Source organism: Poecilia reticulata, linkage group LG6 (assembly GCF_000633615.1).
Source record: "Poecilia reticulata strain Guanapo linkage group LG6, Guppy_female_1.0+MT, whole genome shotgun sequence".
Lineage (NCBI taxonomy): Eukaryota > Metazoa > Chordata > Actinopteri > Cyprinodontiformes > Poeciliidae > Poecilia > Poecilia reticulata.
In genome coordinates this window covers 2894131-2918690 of record NC_024336.1, presented here as the reverse complement: position 1 = coordinate 2918690, position 24560 = coordinate 2894131, and the positions used below count along the sequence as shown (strand labels likewise).

Below are 24560 nucleotides of genomic sequence, written 5' to 3'. Positions count from 1 at the left end.
TATGATACAGAAAAGCTCAGTTTTTATTTCATTTGACTAAAACACAAGCCTCTGTAGATTATGTTTGTGACGGTACAACAACAAAAAAGTTTTTGCTAGTATGACTCCCAAACAACCAGCTGGCAAGTTGGTATCGTGTAAGTTAATGAGCAGGTGTCTTTTTTTTTATTTTTTTATCCCTGAATTATAGTGATTAGTAAAAATGAAGCGAAATCTCTAATCTTTACTATTTTGAACAACAGCTAATAGAAATGGGCCTCTGGGTCACATCATATTTATGTTTATAAGGAAACAGTATTTTTTAACCAATAAAGTTAAGCTAGTCRATTTTAAAGAGTAAATATTTTAAATTGCATCACTTGCTTTTACAGGAATTGTTAGGGATGCAATTAACTGGTGAAACAAATTTTATTCTGAACCAATTAACATCTTTTTCCTCCATCTGAATCCGTTTATCAGTGTGASATCACGCTGCTGCAATAAAAGAGTAAACTTAATATCTTTTCACACATTTATACCATTATCACGTAAGGATAAGAGTGGCTTTGCCAGCAGAGAAGGACTGGCGCTGTGCAGGTGGTCGAGGCTTGAAGCTGGCCGTTCCAAAAACATCTCTGATGTTCATGTTTTTTGCGTTGGCGTCAGGAAGCGACTGAAACAGGGAGCTGTGGTTTGGTGAGCTGCTGATCTGTGGGACAGCGAGGCTGGAGCGTTGTGACGTCGTCCTGTTCACTTCACTTCCTGGGAATAAAGATACATGTAATATTTTAATATGTAGCTTTCCACAACTCAATGTTATTTTGTGTAAATGTGTAATCTCAAATACAACAAGCAGTTGAAAGCAGAGGCTTACAAAAGACACCCTTCTTTCACTACTTGAAGTTAGATCAAATTAGGATTACCAAAATTATTTCTAATTGCTAAATCCCACAATAATGAGAGAAATAATGTCAGAGATTTGTTTTTATTAATGTATTCAAAATCTGAAATTTACATACAGAATAATTACTCTCTTAAGAACAATGAGGGGAAGCCCAGATGATAATGGAAACTTCTGATAGGTTGACTGTCACATTGAGTTGATTGGAGGATCACCTGGAACTCGCTACTTTCTGGTTTGACATGAAAAGAAATCAGCCAAGATGTCAGGAAGAGAATCGTGGCGCTCCATCAGTCTGGTTCATCTGATGCTTGAAGGCGCCTCGTTCAAACAAGTATACAGAAGTACAGACATGATGACAACGTCATCCGTCATACCGCTCAGGGAGGAGACGGGCTCTGTTCCACAGAGACAGACAGACAGACAGACGCCTTTTGGTCCCAAATGTGGAAAAAGACACCAGAATTAAAGTCAAGGACTTTGTGAAGACCAATGGCTTTGGTAGCAAAGGCATTGCTACCAAAATACTGAGGAAATGTATCCAAACCCTACATGTAAAGACATTAATAAATCATTATCGGACATACTCCTTCTCTCGTTGCGGAATTTAGCAAACAGAAAAACAGAAAAACAGTCACTCTGACTGGCCTAAAAACAAGAGAAGTATAGACTGATTTAACTTCAGTGCAAGAAAACTTCTAGTTTCAATTGTAGCCGTTAGTGATGAGCTAATACTAATGAAGCAGCTTTTATTCAGATGCATTGGTAGGGCCAGATTTCAACATCAAACAGTGTCTGTTTCTTACCTGGTTGTTTGTGCTGAGGTTCTGGTCCAGTTCTCCTCCAGTACCTCCAAGGAGGACGCTGTCGTTTGCTCCAAAGCTTTGCTTCGGGGGAGTTTGAAGTGTTTTCTTCTATGGTTGGCAATGTCGATGGTGGGGACGGTGTCTCAGAGTGTCCATTCCTGACAAATTCATCCGTGTTAAAGTGACCCGACTCTTCCAGGCCGCACCTACAGCTGGTGGAAACCACGCAGGGCAGCTGGGTGTGTGTGGACTGGCAGCAGTGCGTGTAAGGCCTCCGGATAGGGCATGGAGACTTGCTGCAGACCTGGCTGCTGCATCGTCCAAAAGCTGGAGCTGGGATCTGGAGCTGCCTCACAAGTCTGAAATAATGATATAATGAAACTGGCAAAACCAGGCTGTCAGGAACCAGAGACACAGAGCTGTTCCACATCAGCACCTGGAAGTCAGCCACGACATCGGCTGCAGGAAAAAAAACAAAGCAAATTGACGTCCTAGGATGACCACATTGCTTCTTCACCACATTTCCATTTCACAGTTATTGTTTTTGCTTTTTTCTAACCTGTTCTTATGTGAAAAATTTTATTTCTGGACATTATTGTGTAATTACTTGAGTAGAAACTGTCTGAAAGAAAAGCAATCCATCTAGAAGAACAGATAAGAAACTAGAAGGATGTATGCTGTTTTAAAGTACCTCTGTGAGATGCGACTGCCACCACTCGACCCGGACCGTATCTCCTCAGATCTGATTCCCATGGCGACAGGACAAAATCCCCAGGTACCAGCCGGTGGTTATGACCTCTGCTGTCCACGACCAGGTCGAGTGAGCAAACCAGTTCACGCTGGGAGGAGGCAGTGCCAAAACCAGCACTGCCTCCATGGTCAAACTCAACTACCCAAAGTCCCTTGCTGCCCTGAGTTTGCATGTGGGAAGAAAATTTCAATCAAAATATAAACCCAGTAGACTTGAGACTTCTACAACAGGTTGAAGAATTAGAAATATTTTATTATGTTGCCACTGTTTTGCAAGAAATGGGGTTAGGGTTAACATTCTTACATCTGCCAGAACATTTGGCTAGAAACTTGGTATAGGAAGATATAAAGAGCTTTGCATTTATAATTCTAACTACAAACTTTAAACTTGACCTATACACACTCCCTCTTAATTCATTTCCTATGGAACTTACGCGATGAGCGACATTAGCTCGGGCTTCTCTAAACCTAGCAACCAGCGAAATTCGCACGTGAAAGTTCGAATTATAATTAATATACACAGACGTGAGCACGTCTGTGTATATTAGCTGAACATATACGGAGTTGAACATTTTTCCACTTTAGAGTCGCTATGAAGGCTTATTCGAGCCATTGTAGATAGAAAACGGAAGGAGTAAGTTTCCACCAAAAATAAACTAAAACATTTTTTATTTCAGAAATTTTCTAGAAAAAACTTTGACATTTCTTTGCTGTCAAAGTCGAAAATGTTCGACATTTGAAATTCAGAAAATACTGAAAAGTCATTTTTTTAAATTTATTTTTACTTTTATTATTGTTGCCTTATTATTCAAATACTAGCACGAGTCCACCTGAACTTCCTGGATCACAGAGCCGGGGTAGAAAAGGCCGTCCGCCTGTCTCCTGGCCAACACCSTGTGGCCTGGGAAGAACTCCGACCCGGCCACCGCTGGACCACACAGCATATAGAATTCACAGAAGCAGTTTCAGTGGTGTAATCATTCCGGAAGAGGACTTCTTTATTCATTTGCGTTTTGTACCAACAAAAAAACTTCCCCACCTTCTCTAAATTGCCCTCCAAATCAAACATGATCAGGTAGCAGCTCCCTCTGTTGGCCTGGCTCAGACACAGCAGGTAGTCTCTGGTGGACCTCTCCAGCCCTCTGCTGGGTCCCTGAAGGTAGAAAACATTTACGGGCCTGCAGGTCGCCAGGGCTGACAGGAATCTGAGTAAGAGCCCCGGCTGCTCCGGGAGGTCGGTGCAGAGCAGGTGAACGGCGTGGCACGCCGGGTCAGAGAGAGCCGCTTTCAAGGCAGCGAGTAGGTGTCTGCTGGGGCTGCAGCTGATGGAGTGAACCCAGGGAAGAGCTGTGAACACGGTGTTGGGAAGACAAGGAAGCATGTGCAAGGACCAGCAGTGCACCTGGAAAGGATAAAAACAAAGGAACTAACTGATATATTATATAGAACAAGTGGAAATCAAAGGATATCTTGGGGATCCTTGTGGTAATGCAACATACAACCTCCAGTGGTTTTAGCGTAATTCACACAGGTGTGTCACCAGATACTAAATACTTACATACGCAATATAAAATGACACATAACCTTTTATTACTGACAATAAATCAAACTAAACTTTTTATGTTTCAGGTCAGTTGTAGCTTGGGTATTGCCTTCCTATGCAATTCCGCTCATTCTCATCTTACTTCAGTGCTTTCTGGGCTTTCTCGCATTGAGTTTGATTCCTCCGGTAGAATCTAATCCTGGTCAATCAGCAAATACAAGAAGTGGTGAAAGATGATGTTGATTTTCTGCTCTGTTTTAGAATTATAGCCTTCCTTTAGTTTTAGCAGAGTGTATTTCGGCTCGGCACTTCTTTCTTTGGATGGCTGTTTACAGCGCAGGCATTTTCTGGTAAGCTTCAAAGCATCAAACTGGTGCATTACATACGCCAAACATTAGCGATTGGGCAAAATGTAAAACTTTTAAGAGTCAGCACAATCGATAACCAACATGTTTTATATTTACTAAATACCAGATTGAGCGAAATCAACTGAGATTTTTTTTCTTTCTTTAAGTCAGAAGTTTACATACATTTTCTTAATGTTTGGTAGAACTGCCTTACAGTATGACTGGGTCATAGGTTCAGCGTATCCTTCCACAAGCTTTCCACAATAGTTTGTTGGAACAAACTGGAGTAACTCAGTTAGGCTTGTAGAATGCCTTTTCACCTTTTCAACTCTGCCCAAAGACTTTCTATGGCACCAAGATGAGGGTTTTGTGATGGTCACACCAAAATATTGACTTTGTTCTCCTTAAGTCAGTTAGTAATTAATTTGGCATTATGCTTAGAGTTAATGTTCATTTGGAAGACCCATATTTGCCAAAATATTCCCAGCTTTTGTCTTCAATTTTTGCTTCAATATATATATATATATATATATAAAGTACTTTACTCGTGATGCTATATTGTGAAGTGCACCAGTCCCTCCTTCAGCAAAACGTCACATGCTAACTTCAGAGTTGGAATGGCGTTTACATGTCTTTTACCCTTCACACTCTTTCCTCCAAATGTAACAGTGTTCACCATGACAACCTTCAGTTTTAGTTTCATCCAACCATGGGTCATGTCACAAATACTAAGCCCTTCATTGGGAAGTACATTTACAAATTGCAATCTTTCTTTTTCATGTTACTTTGAGAATAATGGAACAACGTGTAACCTTCTGACATGGAAGTGTACGGCACTATTGTACAGATGTATCCACTCAGAACATCAAAACACATAATCTAGCAGCATCATTCCATGTTTTTTCTAGATTTTTAGTGTATCCTCACCATGTTTGAGAATCTGACTATGACAGGGAGTCTGCCAGAGAAGCTTTGGCCAGCAGAGTCTGGATGAGCAGGCGTTTCACTGATCCCAGGACAGCTCTTGCCCTCTCAGAGACGTCCAGAACGTAAGTGACGTTGCATCCCGGGTTGCCAGTAAGCACCTGGACCAGATCGGTCTCTAACTTGATTTTGTCCATGTCAATCTATCAAGTTGAAATGGAACAAAACTTATTAAATCTGAAAAAAATAAACAAAAAAAACCAAACAAGACTACCCTAGAAAGTACTTTGCCCAAGCTTGTGTTGTTTCCAATCAGACTGCAGGTTCATCTCTCTGTTGACGCTGGTTTCCTTGGAGAACTTCCCGGTATTGGCTGTTCACTCGTCAGTCAGCAGACAGGGGTGTGTTACCAAACTATACTGCCATGTTAGGTTCACCATGGTAACCAATCCAACACGCAGTGGAGTAACCCATGCTGGAGCTTTTGCACCTCTGTAAAGTTTCAGCATTACTCCTTAGAAGTGTAACATTTACAGACTGATGTTTTCAAGAGTATTTCTGTTAATTATGGTGATTTTCTGCTTTCAATCAATAAAAGCTCAACAATTAAGATTAAAGTATTACATAAAAACCAATGAAAAGTATTTTTAATATGTAAAAATGGGCTTAATTAAAGGTATTTTTATCCATTTTTATATCACAAACAAACCTCATTGGAACACATATTCTAAATTATTGTAAAACATTTCTTTAAAAAGAATTCACACAAAAACATAGAAAATCTGGTATAGATTTATTTTGACTTGATCCTTACTGTACTTTGGCTGCAGCCATGTGTTACAGCATACCTTTTGTAAAGATTAGTAGGTAGTGAACACAATACAAATACAACCTAGACCTAGAAAAAATACTTTACCWCATTATAAAATATAAAAGATTTACAGTCGTGATCAAAAGTCTTCAGATTGACAGAAATCCCTCATTTCCCCACAAACATTTCTACTTCTGCTTATAAAGTGCATTGATTCTTCATTCCTTTGAAGACCGATCAGGTGAGATGAAGTAAATTTCTTTTTCATGTCCTCAAAAGGTTAAATAGTTTGTGTTTGAAACTGAAGTCACATTGCTTGTTTGTGCGTAGAATCTTGGCCAATAATGTTAATTCTGAATTCATTTTTTCACTACTTTTAAGAAGCCCAGTGTTTTTCTGACAATTCATAAAATGCTTATTGTTGAACCAAAGTTCACTTAATGTTTGACTTAATGTCAGAACATTAAGTAGAAACCCAACCCATCTCGCAGCAATAAAGCTGCAGATGTTGAGAAAAACAATATGTCTGTCAGTCACAATAATTTTAATCACAATTGTCTACCTAATCTGTACGCAACACATTGTGCTAAGTAATAAACAATGACTATAGAACACTGGTTTTGACAAAAGAGAAGAAAAAACCCACCTATTTATATAACACAAGGTATAAATCACATCTGCATAAGAATTACAAAAACAACATCACTACACCTTCTTGTATCTGCCAGCATTGAACACACAGTAGGGAACAACTTGTACAAGACACACATCAGGCCAACCCAAGAGCCAGAGCTACATAACATGTGCTTCATGTGCAAACGGTAGTGTCTTTATGAAATTATCTGTCTCTTCTTCACAATAAATAAACAGCAAAGTGGGAGTGAGTCCTTTATGCCACTTAAAGTTCTTGGTAGTGACACCGGGCTGTTGAAGTTGACAAGAGCGTAGATAGGGTGTATACTTTGACATTGTTCCAGAAGGTGTTATTAGCATTTGTTTGGGTGCTAGTATTTAAGTTTGACAGCAACTTTACTAAATACCCAACTTTACTTTTTCCTGTTTTACCAGGAAAAACTCAATAAAAGTCCTCCAATGCTGATTATGTACCTTTAGTGGCCATATTGTTGTCATCAAACTATATAAGTACTGCTTTTTCATGTGCATGTGTGTCTGTGTTGAGCCAGGAAGATCAATAATCCAGGACACTGCAAGAAAAGGACAAGTACATAAAATGTAGCTATGATTTGCAGCAAGTTTGTTTCTCTTGCTTTATTACTACATTTTTATTTACCTATAAATAAAAACAAACTCAACAAACTAAAGTGTATGAACTGAGTTTTGATGAAAACTCAGTTAAAACGTTTTCGTTTTGTCAGTTTAAAAATCTACTTTTCTCTTCTATAAGGAAATACAACTATATCCAACAACTAGTTGAATTGTGCGCTGTGGATTTTGAGAGCTATTGCAGTCATTCATCTGTTCACAGTAACTGTAAATATGAACAGATTGAGTTCAGAAGTCTGTTACGAGTCTTGGCAAAAACAACGAAGACATAAAATGTCAGTCTGACCTTTCACTTGGTGGCTTTTTAACAAATTCAACTTGCTCCCTTGTGGTAGTCCCGAACACCAACATCTGCTTATCAGTATCAATTACGCACTGCAACACAGATCACAGTACACGTAAGAAAATATGTCATAACAATGATTTATGTGCATTAATTCATTGAATTGACTTGTACCATTGAGTGTTATACCAACAGCACTAGAGCGATGATTATCAAGAGCAAGTAGTGATTCACCTTGAATGATTTTAAAGTCTTGCTGCCCAGAGACAAGAGTGGCTTGGTGCTCTCTGAAAATATATATGAGTAGACAACAATTTTATGACAAACACTATTATGTTTTCACTTTTCACTACATTGTTCTTTTCCTCACCCACTATAAAGAAGGAAGACATTATTCGAAGCCCTCCAATGTTCAGGCTGAGCTCCCTGATGCATCCGTCACTGCAAAGTCTACGTTGAAACGGAAACCCATCTGGGTCCATTTTGTTCTCCTCGACAAGCACTTTCAGTCTTCGGAAGGAAGAAAATGTATGCAAGTGTTTTAACTTGTTCCTTGATGACAATGGGTTTTTTTAATTCTACTCACCCTAAGCTATCCACAGTTGATGAAGACATCAGATTCATGCTACAGCCTGTGTCAATCAGCACTGGGACTTCCTGTCCGAAACACTGTAACAAGGACAAGAAGGCGGCTAGAGGGAGGAAAATAATCACTGCAGCAACAGGAGCAGAAAAAGGTCAACAGTTAATACGTATAATAATGAAAATAGGATTCGTTTATGCTACGATCACAGGCAAAAGGGTTCATACCCCTGGAACTTTTCCTCATTTTGTCTCGTTGCAACTACAAACTTCAAGGTATTTTATTGGGGTGGGCGATGAACTCCTGTCCATCACAAAGCAACACAAAAGACACACACACACACACACACACACACACACACACACACACACACACACACACAAATTCATACCTACAGGCAATTTCAAGTTACTGGTTAATCAACCAGTCATGTTTTTTGAACTGTACCAGGAAGCCAGAGTACCCGGAGAGAACCCTCCATCCAGACCTCATGCATTAAGACCCCATGCTGGGATTCAAACTCAGAACCTTTCCAACTGGTCCACTGTGCAGCCCACGGTCCATTGTGGTTTTCCTTCATTTTCCTTCCACTACGTGTTTGGACACCTTAAATCCCAATAAAATCCCTTCAACATTTTGCTAAGTGACAAAATGTCAGGGAAAAATGCTAAAGGAGTGTGAATAGTTGCATTCTTTTAAAGATTCAGTTCAGACTCCACACACTTTACAGGCCACATAGATCAGGTCTTCTTCTGCCTCTTCCGTGTTGTCGTTTGAAAACCGCCAACAGCTCGGCTGCCGCCCTCTGCTGTTCGGGGTCACCCCCTGTGTGTCGATCCTGCCCTGGGACAGCTTGGCCTCCAGCAGCCTCTTCTGGAGAATGTTGTGCGGCTGCTGCACCAGAAACAAATCCCAGCTCAAATTCAAATAAATCGCAATATTAGAAATGTTAAAAAAAAAGTGTCTCTTTAGCTTATTGTTACGTTGAAAAGACTTCAGAGAGTGTTGGCTAAAATAACATACACCCATATAGCCTAACTAAAAATAGTTTTGCCATGTAGATTAGGCAAAAAATAATCTACATTATTTTTAATACTCTACATCATTTTTGCCATAATAATGTAATTATTACATTATTATCAGACTGATTACGTAACAACCCTAAATGTATACGAACAACAATAATCAGTCAGTTGTGATGAATATTGCAGTCATTGTAAGGTGCTCCGTATAACCAGAGGCCTGTAAAAAGACGCTCACTCCCTGCTTGGATGTCCCGAGTTTCTTCAGTCCATCCAAAGGCAGCAGGTCGGCTGAATCTCTGTGCAGGAACTGGATGGCTTGTTTCAGCCTCCTCTGCTGCCTCAGCGCCGCGGCATCCAGGACCTCCGAGCTGCTCCGGTTCTCCGCCCGCATCCCGGTAAACATGACGGTGGAGGAGGCTGCGCGTGAGCGCCGAGCGCGAGGCAGCACGCAGCTGTGTTTGTTTGTGCGCGGCGCGCGAGCTCTTCCTGCCCCTTCTCCTCCCGCCTGTGGCCGAGCCGAGGAAAACCCCGAGGCACTACGTCGTCTCGTCCAGGAGGAGGGGGGAGGACCTCCATCGTGAGGGCGACCCAGGCGGTGAAGTCAGACTGTGTGAGATATGATTTCTGCTCCGAAACTTCGAAATAAATCGTACAACACCGCATATTTTTACTTTGTAATTCATGCTGCGTCAAAAACAAACAAAACACAGATAGCATTATGTGAACTTGACTTTTTTTAAACTTTACATTATATAATGTTATAATGTTATTTTCTCATCAAAACATCCTTGAAGTGTTGCTTTGGTTCTTTTTTGCATGTTTGAGAAATCCTTTAATCTCCCATGGCAACCATTCAGCTGTGCAAAACGTCTTGGTGGACCTTGGAGGATGAAGCCCCTCCTCAGAGCCACAGTTTCAGGCTTCCAAACTTCTGCATCCCATAGCAACCCTCTCCTTCTGGTCCCCCACTCAGCTCCTTCAGACTAGCCAGCAGTAATTAGCAAACGCCTGGTGGAACTGCATAAGAGCTACTTCTCAGTGTAAAAACATTGCTAAATGGTTAACAGAGGAGCGCTTTTGTAATATTTCCTACTTTATGAAGTATCACAACTCTTCCTGGAGTAACATTTCCAGGTATTCTAATCAGTGTAAGTTCACCAAATTAAGAACAAATATGTTTTAACCACAATTCTGGAACAAACTATCTTGAAGCTGCTTTTTATTTCTAACATGCAAAAAAAGCTGTACTTTCTCAGGTCAAACCCTTTGTAGAAGACCAAACCATCATGGTTTTTTTAGTGTAGTTTAAAATTCAAAATCTGCTTTAGTAAGAGATTTTAGTGACATGTTATAGCAAAGGATTCTGGTGAATATGTTCTTATTCCGCTTGGCTAGTCCGCTGATTTTGACACAGTGGACAACAATATTTTATTATATAGTTTACAGCTCCAACTGGTTTTCAGTGGTACCTCATTAAAATGGTTTAGGTTTTATCTGTTAAGACAGAACCGTCTTTAAGAAGAGATCATTTTGAATCTTCCTCTGCTCTTCTATTTTATGGAGTTCCACAGGGTTCAGTCCTTAGTCCCCTGCTCTTTTCCCTTTATTTGCTTCCTTTGGCTTCAATACTTAGAAAACATGGGATCTACTTTCATTGTTATGCAGATGACAGTCAGATATACATGCTGGAGCCCTTTTTGATTAAGCCACTACAGTTGTCTAGAAGACATTAAAGCCTGGATGGCCGTAAGCTTCTTAAATTTCAATGACAAAACAACAGACGTGATGGTGTTTTTCTTGTAAGCCATCCACTGATATTGGACCCATTGTCACTTAAAGCAGATAGTTTCCAGTTGCTATAGTTCCCAAATTACTGAACAATTTCCCATTGCATTAAAGAAGTGCCCCTTTATTGTTCTCTTTTAAAACCCTCTTTAAAATGCATTTTTATGGCTCTTGAAATACCTTGAGACTTTTGGTTTTACTTCTGTTTTAGCTTTTTCTTGATCTTGCTTTTTTGAGTCAATTTGTTTTGTTCCACCCACATTTTAAATGTTTGCATTTTATCTGTACAGCACTTTGTTGCAGCTGTTGTTGTTTGTGAAGGGCATTACAAGAAAATAAAGTAGTATTGTCACTGACAGTATTTAATCCTGTTCTAACATACATATGACCTACTTTTACTTTTGTAGTTATGGTGTTTCTTTGAATTTCTTTCTTCTTTTTTTATTTTAGTCTTAAGATTACCAGACTTTTTTTTTTATTTTCTTTTTTTAACCAGGTAAAACCCCATTGAGATATAGATCTCATTTTCAAGAGGGACCTGGGCAGAAATCTGCATCTTGGTCTTTCTGATGGCATTATTTTTGAAATCTTAAAACAGATGTTCTGCAAAAATTCTACTTTTACTTGAGAACAATGAAATTGTTGAAAAAGTTATACTCTTGCTTGACCAGTTTATGGGTGCTTTAGTTGTTTAAACCCAGGTTACCGTTCATGCAATGCATCTTTTCTCGATATTGCCGTGTTTCAAATCCATGGACACATTATTCCACTGAGTCTCTTTTCACTGCATTGCCCACATTCCCCCATTTTTTCCCACACGACCTTGTTTTCAACATGGATGCCGATAAACCTGCGCACACGTCCATGTTTATGCGGCAAAAGCAGCATTTTAAGTGCAGTTTGCGGCGCACCGTAGCTAGGAATCCACTGAGTTGGCTTTCCGTGATCTCGTTTGAAAGCTTAAATATTTATTTTCCGCGACGGCAGGGCGCAGTGAAACTGGAAAGCTTGAGACAATACGAAAACCGGCGCGGAATGGCGCCTGCTAGGGGCCCGGGAGGCTGAATGACTACTCCGAGGCTGAGCGGCGCCTTGTAGGACCAATAGGAATTTACTTCACAAACAAATAACCAATCATATCCCATGGTAGAAGAATAGGCGGGACAACAATGGGTCATACATGTTCCTGGTTTGTGAACGTCGCTGGTCGTTTCCTGCACTGTTGCATGGTGGTCGAACAGGAGGAATTGTTGGAAATTTTCAGAGGTTAGTATATAAATTGGTTTTTACCCAGTGTGCATTATTCCCACAGCCATCGCTGTTGCTAGTGGGAGTGACAGGCTGTGGGATGGGAGTCGACAGGAATTGGGAGAAATACTTTGAAATTGAAAAAAAACGAATAGAAATGTAGCGAGCAAAAATGCTTATATCATTAATTAGCTCATGGATTCCTGGGTCTTGTTTCCGTCTCTGTAGCTAGTTGGTTAAACTAGGCTGGAAGCTTATTAGGGAGAGCTAGCTTGGCTCTATCTGCCACACATGGTCTGTTTAGACATCACGAAGTAGCTCAGAATAACAAAAGCGGTCGTATCGACCACAGCTTTCAGGAAACATTTGCTCTCCACCGCTAGAAAAAAGTCGTGTCAGCAGCGCTTGGCGTACTTAGCTGCATCGTTAGCTCTACAGCTAACTAGTTAGCTTACCCCGTTTGACATATCGGTCCTACGGGTGGAGCAGGGAAGTGTTTGAATATTTAGCATAGTTGGCCGCTTTTAATATTCGACCGACATCTCCCGAAGTAGACTCATTCTAACATTTTGTTTTGTATAATGTGTAATTAAAAGGGAAAATAATGCAAGTCATAGCTGTAGCTAACCAGCTGAAAGCTGTAAACCAACAAGCGCCAAAAACACAACAGGGGTGACTGGCTGATTATGTGGCCCCGTTACATTTCCCCCACTTGTCCCAGGTTCTGTTACTTTTAGCAGCTACGTTTCCCACTATTAGTTTCTCCAGAACCATTCCCTCACTGCACTAAGGTGCCATTTTTTCCCAGAATAAAGAACAGAAGCGAGCCCATGGCTATTTACGTTCTTGTTTTGTGATGCAAAGCGTTGTTAATTGTTTTAAGTGTTGGTAAAAGTTCATTAAATGCCAAACACTTCTGAGTAACGTCTGCTGACAGCAAATTTTTAATTTACAATTTTTTTTAACAACATATTCCCTGACAGAAAGCAAGTCATTTAATTTGTGCATAACAAATAAATACTCATATTCCTTGAACTTAACATTTTGGCACATAACAGACTTAATGTGGCTTATGAAATAGTCCAGCATAAATGACCCATAGTCCTTTAATATCCTTTAGGTTTTTTAAATTTTTTAAAATAAAGATCTTAAAAAGTGATGTTTATTGGTTTTCAGCCGTCTGTACTTTGATACCCCCAGGAATATAATCCATACGTGTTTAATTTAAACACTAATACATTCAAACAAATACAGTTGTTCTGTGAAGGTCTTATTTAGTGAATAGGAAGATAACTGTAAACATAAAATGAATGCTACATACAGACTGGACAAGAAAAATACTTTACTTTGGAATAAATATTGAGTGGAGCAGCGATGGAAGGTCACCAGCAGATGTTGTGGCAGGTTGATCTTCCTGGAAGCTCTCGGGAAGTGAAACATGCTGTTGTGGTTTCCTGATCAGATGGTTTGTTTATCCAAGTGAGATCTTCTGATGCGTTTGTTCACAGGAACACGAATTGTGATAAATCTTCCATTTATTTTCAGTAACTTATGATCCACCAGTGATGACTTCCTTTGTTTTCTTAGTGCTAAAAGGGGCAGTATTATGTTCAATTGACTTTTGAGCTTTACATCATGTTATAGTATTGTATTCCCTCATCAAAAACATACCTCGAGTGCTGCCTCGATTCTTGCATGCATGTTTGATAAATTTTTTAATCTCCACGGCAACCATCCACCTGTACAAAACATCTGAGTGGACCTAATTCTGCCTTTGAGGACGTAGCTCCTTCTCAGATCTGCAGTTTCTGACTCAGCTCCTTCAGACTAGCCAGCAGCAATTAGCAAACACCTGGTGAAACTGCGTACAATGAGAAGTAGCTCATTATTCTCAGTGCAACACTTGTAAAAAGTTTAAGGGGTTAATCAAGGATGACTTCCTGAAGGCGGACTTTCAGAAAGAGCAGGAGCTTCTTATTTAAAGAGACGGAGATCAAATTTCAAGGTGTTGAATTACAAAGTCAGATTTCTTCTAATACAAAATTTTTATGATGACCGATTGTAACATGAAGTGAAACTATGTGCCATATTGGGAGAGTCCATATTGGAAGAAGTTGCTCTAAAATCAATCTTTTTGACCCCCCCAAAAAAAGCAACAAAAAACCCGGCTCTATTATTACTACCGGCTCTATTTATAAGACCCATCAATAAGCAGCTGCCTCAGGTCAACTATATGGTGGAACATTAGGGCCAGGGTAAGATTTTTTTAATTTTTACTTTTAATTGCGAGATTAAATTAATAATTTTACCAGAATAAATTTGTAACATTAGGAAAATGACATAATAATTTTATGAGAACTCCATCACAAAAAATTTAATGAGGAATGTTGAGCCTCTTGTGAAGTTATATTTTGGTATCAGTTTCACGGATAAGTTAATTCTTCAAATCTGAACACGTCAGCATCAAATGATTACCAGCAGCAGGACTTTGAAACAACTGAGGAAACGACTAAATCTGTTTCAAAGAAAGATCTTGATAACGCTCGAAGCTTTTTTTATTAAAACATTTTTTTCATAATTCTAAGACATTTTTGAGGTAAAATTGCGTCCTCATTTTGCTAATATTCTGACTATGTTCTCATAATTAAACAAAACCTCTCATAGCCTGGCCCTGATGCTCAGCTCACAGAAGGGATGACTGAAGCAAAAGCCACTTTTTGAAAATATTTTCTGTCATTTTTAATATCTTTTTTTAGAAAAGTGAGGGGAAAAAAAAATTCAGGAGATTTCATTATTAAGTGGTGTTGCCCAACCCTACTGCGTCTTTAAACTCTGCAGATGAATATGTCTGAATTGGTTCCGACACATACGTCAAACTACATAAACCAGGCCAGACTATTTTAGTTTTATATTTTACGATCCAAATATTCCTGATATCTGATAAACTGAGGTTTTAAAGACGGATCACTTGCTCAGATTTCTGGTGGAGTTTCAGTGTTGGTGTTTGCTGACTTGTGGGCGCCGGGGCTAAATCATCTCTGTTTGTCGCCCCACCAGCTGCAGCATGCTCTTGGCCCAGATCAACCGGGACTCCCAGGGAATGTCCGAGTTTCACGATGCAGACGGGCAGCCGGTCACGCTCTGTCTGACGGAGGCTGTGACGGTGGCAGGTGAGCTCCCAGACTGTTTGTAGGTTGACGCTTGTACCATAAACTGCTATAACAACAGTAAAGAAAACCCTCTAAAAACATTTCCAGAAACTATAATAACAGAAGATTGTCCACTTGCATCTTAGAAGACAAAGACAACTCTTAACTTTCAAACTAACTTCCCAGATGGTGATCAGATGGAGAACATGGACACAGTGAGCCTGCAGGCTGTCACTCTTGCAGACGGTTCCACTGCGTACATCCAGCACGAGTCCAAAGCATCCTTCTCTGATGGACAGATCATGGATGGTCAGGTGATCCAGCTGGAGGACGGCTCAGCTGCCTATGTCCACCATGTGTCCATGCCTAAAACAGGTACAATACAAACCCTGACTTCTTATTAGATAGATCACCACTGTGCTTTATTATATAAGGTTGTTGTTTTGGTGTATAGTAGACATGTAGTAGTGTGTCTGCTGTGCAACAATGGAATCTCTAAAATGGTGGAAGTGACGGTTGTCTAAATGTGTGCTGCAGGAGGAGAGAGTTTACAGCTGGAAGACGGCCAGGCTGTCCAGTTGGAAGATGGAACAACTGCCTACATTCACACACCCAAAGGTTAACACTGCTCTTTGTCAGTAGAAAGCTTGAAAAACAGCAGTTTTCCTCTTGGGATGAGTTGTAGCAAAACTGTTCAGTCATCTGGTACCTTAAAACCAGGGCTTCTACTCTGATGGGGAAAGAGTCTCATCTTTTTCAAAAATCCCTAAAAAACCTTAACTGCTTCTGAGAAATGTTGTTGTACAGCGGTGGGCACACTTCCGCTAACATGCTATTAGTGGAGCTAATTTGTTATGTAGCGCCTAAGCCCTTTTGCTAACTTTGAAAAAGTTTAGCGCAGTTAGCTTACCCTAAATTAATTTTCTCAGGCGTCCAAATACTGTGTTGATATAGCATTTTAGCATCAGCTTCTGATAAATACTGTGTTGGTATTGAGCTTTATCATTAGCTTGATTAAATACTGTGTTGGTGTTGCTCTTTAACATTATCTTTTGCTATGTACAATGTTGGTCTTTTGCTTTAGCATTCAGCTAACGTTAATGATAATGCTTAAGGGTTAGCGCAGCTAACTTTTTAGTTAATGGTGCCAGTACTGGAAAACTGGTTCCTCATTGGGCTGGTGTTTATCCAACCCTGCCTCCTGTCTCTGTGTAGAAACATATGACCAGAGCGGCTTGCAGGAGGTCCAGCTAGAGGATGGAAGCACCGCCTACATCCAGCACACGGTACACATGCCTCAGTCCAACACCATCCTGGCCATCCAGGCTGACGGCACCATTGCAGACCTGCAGGCCGAGGCCACGGCCATCGACCCAGAAACCATCAGTGTACTCGAACACTACGGCACCAAGGTGACGGACCGTTTCATGCTACTGCTGTGACTGCAGTTTACCTAACGCAGCATTCTTTCTCTGCGTTGTTTCCTTCCGTTAACTTTCTATGCGTTCATGTATTTAAAGAAAAAGCATGAAATGTATGTGAATGTCCTGTTGTCTTCCTTTAGGTGGAGAACGTGGAAAACCCCTTGGGGTCGTTTGGCAGAGTGGAAACAGACAGTGGTGTCCACATGAGGGTAGAGTAACTTTGTGTTTTTCTTTCTGTTCACCTCTTAGTTGAAGTTTGATTTCCATTCTGATTTGTGCGTCACGTCTTCAGATTGTGCTGCAGGGTCAAGACAACAGGCAACCAAGAGTGACAAACGTCGGAGAAAAATCTTTCCGCTGCGAATACGAAGGCTGTGGAAAGCTCTACACCACCGCCCACCACCTGAAGGTTCGCTTCACTCCTGCGTTTCAGTGGATACAAATTAATTTTAGTACCAAAAAATGTTCTCGCTTCTAGGTGTTCTAATTTTAAAAGGCTGTATTCTTGCAGCATGTTGTGGAAAAGTGCATTTGTCTGTCAGCCATTTTGTTTTAAAGAGTTTTCTGTTGACACCCTGCAGGTCCACGAGCGCTCGCACACTGGTGATAAACCTTACGTCTGCGAATACCGGGGCTGCGGAAAGAAGTTTGCAACAGGTGGCTGATTAAATTTGATTATTTTTTTACATTCTTTTTTGTTTATTTTATATTTACATTTTAATGTATCAATGTTTGTTTTAGTTTTGTGTATTGCAATCCGAACTAAGCATTTGTAATGGAATGTTTTTCAGTTGTTACAAACAGATGAAGAATTCACCAGGAAAAAAGCTCCCCTAACTGTTTCTGTCTGTGGAAATTTAAGGTTACGGACTGAAGAGTCACTCGCGGACGCATACAGGGGAAAAGCCATACAGATGTCAGGAGATGAACTGCTGCAAGTCTTTTAAAACCTCCGGAGACCTTCAGAAACACACAAGGACTCACACAGGTACAGAATCAGAACCTCATAGAACAAGAATAATAATAATTCTTATTTTAATATAATTTATGTCATTTTCTGATCTCTGGTTATTGAAATGTTTGACCTGCCAACACAAAATTTTGTTCCATCTGAAATATTTGTTTCTAGCCTTCCTGCAGTGACCTGACAGTTATTATTTATCTGCAATATAAAACAGATTTAGTATAGGGTTTTACTATTTTAAAATATGTGTAAAAGTAGAGAAAATATAGCTCATGATTAAAGTTTTAGCAGAAAATATTATCAGTTAGGTCTACTATCATGGAGCACCAGTTATCTTACTGAAAATGGGTTAAACGCGGCAGATGCGTGTCAGTTCAAGCTCAGTGTCTTTCTGTCGCTGCAGTAAAATCTCTTCAGACAGATCCAGTAGAATATAATAAACTGAGCCTGATCTATTTTGTTACTGTTCAAACCACTGAAGGAAACGCCATGAAAACCTCAGAAGACGACACTGAGATCAGCTTCCCTCTTTATGAAATGTAAACTAAAATGCAGTGGCGTCAGATTTTAGCCATTGTAGGGTTTCTCTTTTGTCTTTGGTAAAAGACCATAAGTCATTTTTCCTCCCCCTAGTGATAAACACAAGGGTTTGTTTAGGTTGTATTTACCTAGAATGACCCTTACGCATCACACAAGACCATGTTAGCATTCAGATAATGTTGCTGGGGTTGCTGAATCAAAGGGACCCGCAGCTTTTCTTCCCCTGTGAGGGATTTCCCTCAAGGATAATCTGTTTATGCATGCTCCTTTAAATGCAAGGACAGTCATTGTTCCCAGTCCTCAGCAAGTCATCTGTGCCAGATTTGGCTGAAGGGTGATGCGATCCCACCACCATCGCCGTGCTGCGGCCGCCATCTTTGCTTCGTAATACCTCACTAGAAGAAGAGTGGAGGGTTGAGACTGCAAGTGGATCAATCAGTCAGAATCTTTCAGCTGTAAAAAAGCACATGTACGTCATGGGATGAAGCAGTAATCTGAAGGAACTTTTGAGTTTTCTTCACTCTGTAATAGAGATGTGCTTATCAGGTTTTTTCCTGCCGATTCCGATCACGACCGATTACCGATACCGATCGCATAATTATTATTTTTTTTATCATAAACACTACCGGTTACATTATGTGGAAAAAGGAACCATGAATTCACCTTAATTTAGACAAAATCTTGTTTTTAATAACTTTTTCCAAGAACAAAACAAAACGGGCATTGTGCAAATTGTACTGCTATCAGTAATACTATCTGTAACAGACTGATAACATATGAAGGCTCTGAAGAGGCTAAATAATGCAAAGAGTCAAAATAAAACCTCTCAACATTGCCAAAAAATTCAAGTATAAAACTTAACATTCAAAGGCAAATACAGGTTCCATTACAATAAACAATCCTGAGTTACTGAATGAAAACTCCTGATAGCATGGCGGCTAGCTGATTACTGCTAGTTCTGATTGGCTGTTTCTGACTTAGCGGAGTAATTATGCAGAACAGGGAGGAGATCGATTATTTTTTCAGAGATTATCTGTCTCATGTTAGGACAGCGAAAGTTTTAATACGTATGTAACATGTATTTTTTTAACTTACATGCTGCAGCTTTAAACAGAGGTTCGGTGTGAGAGTCACTACCAGGTGGAGCAGAAGCAGCGCTCCGTCTGTCAAATATTACTACCTGTATCGCGTAGCAGCGGTTCAACAGCGAGAGCAGAACCAGCGTCTTACATCGCAGCTCGAAGACTTAAATAATTTTSCGGGTTATTTGTTTAGCTTTCTGACCGTCATGCTAATCCAGGTGAGTGCTTGTAGCTGTGCGCTGCTTCACCTGCTATCTGATCCTCCATGTCTTTTTTACTGCAGTGAGCCTTGATGTAGCCAAACTCCGTCAAGAATGGTATTGTTTTTATGCCATATTAGATTCGTTGTGTTGATGCATTTTGACGTCCTTCAATTTTCCGTCGCAACACGCAAACTTTCCCAGTCACTCAGTGCGTTGTAGTTCCACATCGCTTAGGATTTGTTGCTGCACGTTTGCGCAGTGTGAAGGAAAGAGGAGACCAGCTGCACATGCAGGTTSCGAAATGAGATGCAGGTGATCAGTTTGTGTGATCGGCAACAAGAGACCGTGATCGGCGATCACCGATCATACACTTTGTCACGGAAATCGGCCGATTATGATCGGTGGCCGATCGATCAGCACACTTCTACTCTGTAGCCATATCTGCCACTGATCTGGATTCACTGATCAGAAACATAAAAGTCAGGTCCTTTTTTATTAGCTTCTAGCTGACTAAACAAGCTCTCCAGGACATTCGGACGAGGTCAAAATCATCTACTTCAGATTTGCTCAGTTTCTTTCGGAGGGAATTAAATTACCTTCTGATAACTGATGCTTCTGCCTTCCAGCCTTCACAACAAAGAATCCTTTCAGAGGAGTGTGTGTGATACGAACGATCACATTTTATCCCAAACTGACAGCCTCTGGTCACATACAACGGCTTTTTTAAAAATAACAAGACCAGCAAAAACTGGATGGAACATCATAAGGGGTTTGTTAATGTTCCACAACACTCAGCATGCTGGAGGGAAGAACACATGGCTTCTGTGATGAACCTGATGCCTCTGTGCTGCAGGGTTCACTTCACGAAGTTACACTTTAAAAAATAAACTGCAGCGACTGTGGTTATTTAGCCTAATAAGAGAGGAAAAAGTGGGGGTTAATTTTCAAAGTCATATTTTCACCATGCTACTTCAAACTAAATATTTAGCTTACTGGCTAAACATTTCATTTGAAACTGTGATGTTTATAAATGAATGAATCCTCTGGTGAAAATGTATTTTGAAAACTGAACCCCTTTTTCTTTCTTTTRCAACAGACCAAGTAACTGCTACTCTTATACAAATGGCGCCTCATAATCCGTGGCCATTTTGAAATATAAAAAGCTTTCAGCAGCCAGAAATGTTGGACTAATAAAAGCTTTTTTTTAAATATACSTTTCTACTTCCTTCAAGGCTTCTTTCTTCCAGGTTTAGAAGCCTTTCGTACTGAACGGAGATGTAACTCGTCACGTAATGGTTATCTCTTTCTTCTTCTGTGGTTTTCAGGGGAGAAGCCCTTCAAGTGCCCAGTGGAGGGCTGCGGCCGCTCCTTCACCACGTCCAACATCCGCAAAGTTCACATCCGGACACACACGGGGGAGCGGCCGTACTACTGCTCCGAGCCCAGCTGTGGTCGCTCCTTCGCCAGCGCCACCAACTACAAGAACCACATGAGGATCCACACAGGTGTGTGTCCACACACACACACACACACACAGGTGGACCTGCATGTTCCAATCCATGATCTAAAACATTCCCGCTGACCGTATTGCTTTGTTCTCCAGGAGAGAAGCCGTACGTTTGCACAGTGCCCGGGTGTGAAAAGCGTTTCACCGAATACTCCAGCCTCTATAAGCACCATGTGGTTCACACGCCCTGCAAGCCCTACAACTGCAACCACTGCGGCAAGACGTACAAGCAGATCTCCACGCTCGCCATGCACAAACGCACCACGCACAACGACTCTGAGCCCATCGAGGAGGAGCAGGAGGCCTACTTCGAGCCACCGGCAGGTCCGCGTCACCGTGCCGACCGCTGCACTTTTCCTTTTATTTTATTTATTTTTTTTTTTTTTGTCATCGGCAGTGGAAATTAATTCGCCAATTGACTTGTTTCAGATGCCATCGACGACCCAAACGTGAGCTACACACCGGCTGTGGTGGACACGGACGACTCGGAACCGATCCCAGTGGACTCCTCGGACATGTCCGGTCAGCCGCAGGTCGCCTTGGTAACGCAGGAAGATGGAACGCAACAGGTACGCTGTTGGATTTGGATTGAATTATTTGCCAAAACAATAAAGGAGTCATCGGCATCATTATTTGCCAGATATGAAGATCCAAGGGGAAGTGAATACTTTTCACCGTACCAGTAAAAGATTTCAGCAACTCTTCATCTGTTCTGAAACTGCTGATATCTGTAGATTTCTGTCTTTTTCTTCATATCAGGTCAGCATCTCTGAAGAAGACCTGCAAGCAATGGGTGGCACAATCACCATGGTAACCCAAGAAGGCACCACCATAACCATCCCAGCGCACGAACTGGCGACGCAAGGCGCACACGCTGTTACCATGGTGGCAACCGACGGCTCGGACGAACAGGTAAACAGAAATGGAGGCTCCAACATTTTGACGTTTGTCTGTTTCTCTGGGGTTTTTTCTTTGTGAGTCACCTGGAAATGATTCACAAAGACTGTCATTTTTCAGCGGCTGAACTCTTTACTTTTAAACATCTCTTCAATAAATAGCAGTAAATGTTAGTGTCAGGTCAGTTTTCAAACATTCACAACTGTTTGATCATTTGTGGTTATATTGCGGACAAAATGTGGAAAACAAACAAAACAAAAAACAAATGGAGTTGCTGTGTGTAACATCTATGCTAGTAGTGTTGACTGTAGAAATAAAACACTAAAGCGCGTTTTTGTCGCCCTCAGGTGGCCATCATGACACCCGACATGGCGTCGTTCCAAACTGTGGAGGAAGCAAACTACAGCCAAGACCAAGAGGATCTCCATCCGGTCACGTTACTGGCCACGCCCAATGGCACTCACATCGCCGTTCAGGTTGGTAAACCAGCACTAGTCCAGACAACTAACCGGGTAATGACCTAGACAACTATGCACCTGTTAACACTTAACAACTAGAAGGCMTTTTAACTCTCCACAATAACACTAAACATCCAAAAACCATAAATAAAAACCAGTTACAACCAAATGCATTAATAAAATGGATTATGATGTGTCTGAACAAAATTTTTCTTAAAAAATATGAATAATCAGAATGGAAATCATCATTGTTTGGCAGATATAAACTAGATGTGTCCATGTTTGTCCTGTTAGAAATGCCATATTGTGTTGGTATGAACAGCAGCCTAAAAAAGTTTGTTTTAATTTAAAAAATATATGTGCAATATAGGAAAGAGAGTCAATCTGGAAACTGAAATCTTTCCAACAATTTTAAATATATTTTTTAAAAAGTGCTATAATAACTCTGCTGTTTTTGGTTCGTCCTGATATAAAGTAATGAGACGCCGATGGATTCCTAGAAACAAAAGATCACACTGTCTCTTTTATCTTTCTACACACATAAAGTTTAAAATATCATTTTGCAACAACGACAGCATCACATAATCAATTTCAGCCCTAGTGATCAAGGAATATGCAAAATGTCATATTTTGTTTGTGTGATRGTTTCTGAAAACGTGGAGTGTTTGTTTCCCTACGGCGAGGCTGCAGAAGCATCCCGGATATTTAGGGACATTCTGGAGATTGTGACAAAGTCGAGAAAACATTTCAGCACTTCAGTGATAATTGTGACAACAGCATGGTGGCTTGACTGCAGTGGCCATTGCTGAGTTTCTCCAAATTTGCCACTTTCTGGTCACATTCAAACCGTTCGCAGAGGCTGGAGAGACTCTTGGTTCCTTGTCTGAAAAAAAAAAAAAAAAGACAGATTCAACCCAACACAGAGTACAAAAGAGGTCAAAGTTCACATTTCTTTATGGATGTTGTCACTACTTTATGGATGTTGAGACAGAAGTTCTGTTAGTCCTACATTGTAATTCTTCTTTTCAGATTTCACTTCATTAAATATTTGCTGAAAGTTTCTTGCAGGAGGYGTAACCTCACTGCTGCCCCCCTGTGGACGGACTMTGTTTCTTATCAAAGAGAATTAAAAAAATAAGAACATTAAGTATRCTTCCAGGAAGTGACTCAAGTAAGAGTCAAACAATTTTTGGTAACAAGTCGACTTATGTTTAAAGAACCTGATCAAAACATCAATAATTTAATATTTTAAAATTACATCATCAGACAGACCAAAATATAAAGTTATCTGGACATTTTCTGGTATTTTAAGGACCAAAATGAAAATAATTCGTATAAATCGCATCATTACTAAAACGACAAAACAAAGTCAGGAAAGAGAAAAATGTTTCTAAATCAATTTCTTTAAATATAAACCTTTAACACAATCAGCAGGTGTGTGTGTGTGTCTGGTGAACGTTTGGCTAGAGCTGCCACATTCTTCTTTCTGTGAAGTTATTCACAACGTCCAGTGTATTCAGGAATTTTACTCAAATGRGAGCAGCAATACTTCATTATACAATTACTCAAGAGCAGTAACTCCTTACAGTCCTTTTACCCCCATAAAACATCACTCAAGTAAATGTAACTAGTTACTAGTTAAAGTAACTTGTTGAAGGTCATGGGGTGGCAGCTTGATTAGATCAAAGCAGGCAGGTCTGATGACTTGTTTTCTTTTGAAAACTTTTGTTCTTTAATTAACACCTTGTTCCCTTTGGGGTATGCTAATTAAAACCGGCTTCCTTTTGTCTTCCTGTTTCGTCATGTGACTGCGCTTTACAGCGGAGGAAAAGATGCATCTTTAGGAGCGATTAGTTAAACGGTTATTAATTAAAGTGAGTGATTTATTCATTTTTTTCCCCTTGTAGCTGAGCGATCAGCCTTCTCTGGAAGAAGCCATTAGAATAGCCTCCAGGATACAGCAAGGAGAAACCCCCGGCCTGGACGACTGATTGGCTGACGACTGCGCATGGACAATGAATGAAGATCAAGACCATTTCAAATGGACTATATATATATACATATATA

The 24560-nt window shown here is 40.4% G+C and overlaps 2 protein-coding genes across 9 annotated transcripts in view; one reads left to right on the top strand and one right to left on the bottom strand.

Annotated features, from left to right (window-relative positions):
- Window positions 1-54: 54 nt before the first annotated feature.
- lg6h11orf16 (linkage group 6 C11orf16 homolog) lies at window positions 55-9844 on the bottom strand. 7 transcript variants are annotated; one of them, XR_001776739.1, is made up of 9 exons: window positions 9472-9844; window positions 8935-9105; window positions 8215-8297; window positions 7999-8138; window positions 7863-7915; window positions 7632-7720; window positions 5537-5742; window positions 5254-5453; window positions 3202-3838 (listed from the first exon to the last, which is right to left on the bottom strand). XR_001776739.1 is itself a non-coding variant. In XM_008410831.2 (7 exons), the coding sequence occupies exons 1-7, from the start codon at window positions 9637-9639 to the stop codon at window positions 7251-7253; spliced, it is 720 nt and encodes a 239-aa protein (XP_008409053.1). In that variant the 5' UTR covers window positions 9640-9836; the 3' UTR covers window positions 6027-7250. The 7 variants fall into 7 exon arrangements, 6 of the variants coding, with proteins under 6 accessions (XP_017161021.1, XP_017161019.1, XP_017161022.1 ...); XM_008410831.2 differs by lacking the exons at window positions 3202-3838; window positions 5254-5453; window positions 5537-5742 and adding an exon at window positions 6027-7266 and having other exon boundaries at window positions 9472-9836; XM_017305532.1 differs by lacking the exons at window positions 7632-7720; window positions 7863-7915; window positions 7999-8138; ... (1 more) ...; window positions 8935-9105; window positions 9472-9844 and adding exons at window positions 55-741; window positions 1687-2145; window positions 2378-2597 and having other exon boundaries at window positions 3267-3838; window positions 5525-5629.
- Window positions 9845-11878: 2034 nt separating this feature from the next.
- The window catches only part of znf143b (zinc finger protein 143b), a 16482-nt gene continuing 3800 nt past the window's right edge, over window positions 11879-24560 (top strand). The window contains exons 1-15 of one of the 2 annotated variants that reach the window (XM_017305514.1): window positions 11879-12287; window positions 15327-15439; window positions 15605-15793; window positions 15956-16036; window positions 16634-16830; window positions 16983-17051; window positions 17135-17251; window positions 17424-17499; window positions 17705-17830; window positions 20957-21136; window positions 21235-21462; window positions 21568-21707; window positions 21898-22050; window positions 22383-22511; window positions 24401-24553. In XM_017305514.1, coding sequence (XP_017161003.1) covers window positions 12202-12287; window positions 15327-15439; window positions 15605-15793; window positions 15956-16036; window positions 16634-16830; window positions 16983-17051; window positions 17135-17251; window positions 17424-17499; window positions 17705-17830; window positions 20957-21136; window positions 21235-21462; window positions 21568-21707; window positions 21898-22050; window positions 22383-22511; window positions 24401-24484 — 1968 coding nt within the window. In that variant the 5' untranslated portion in view covers window positions 11879-12201 and the 3' untranslated portion in view covers window positions 24485-24553. Of the gene's footprint in view, window positions 12288-12363; window positions 14525-15326; window positions 15440-15604; window positions 15794-15955; window positions 16037-16633; window positions 16831-16982; window positions 17052-17134; window positions 17252-17423; window positions 17500-17704; window positions 17831-20956; window positions 21137-21234; window positions 21463-21567; window positions 21708-21897; window positions 22051-22382; window positions 22512-24400; window positions 24554-24560 lie in introns of those variants that run through there. The other variant, XM_008410837.2, reaches the window with a different exon arrangement.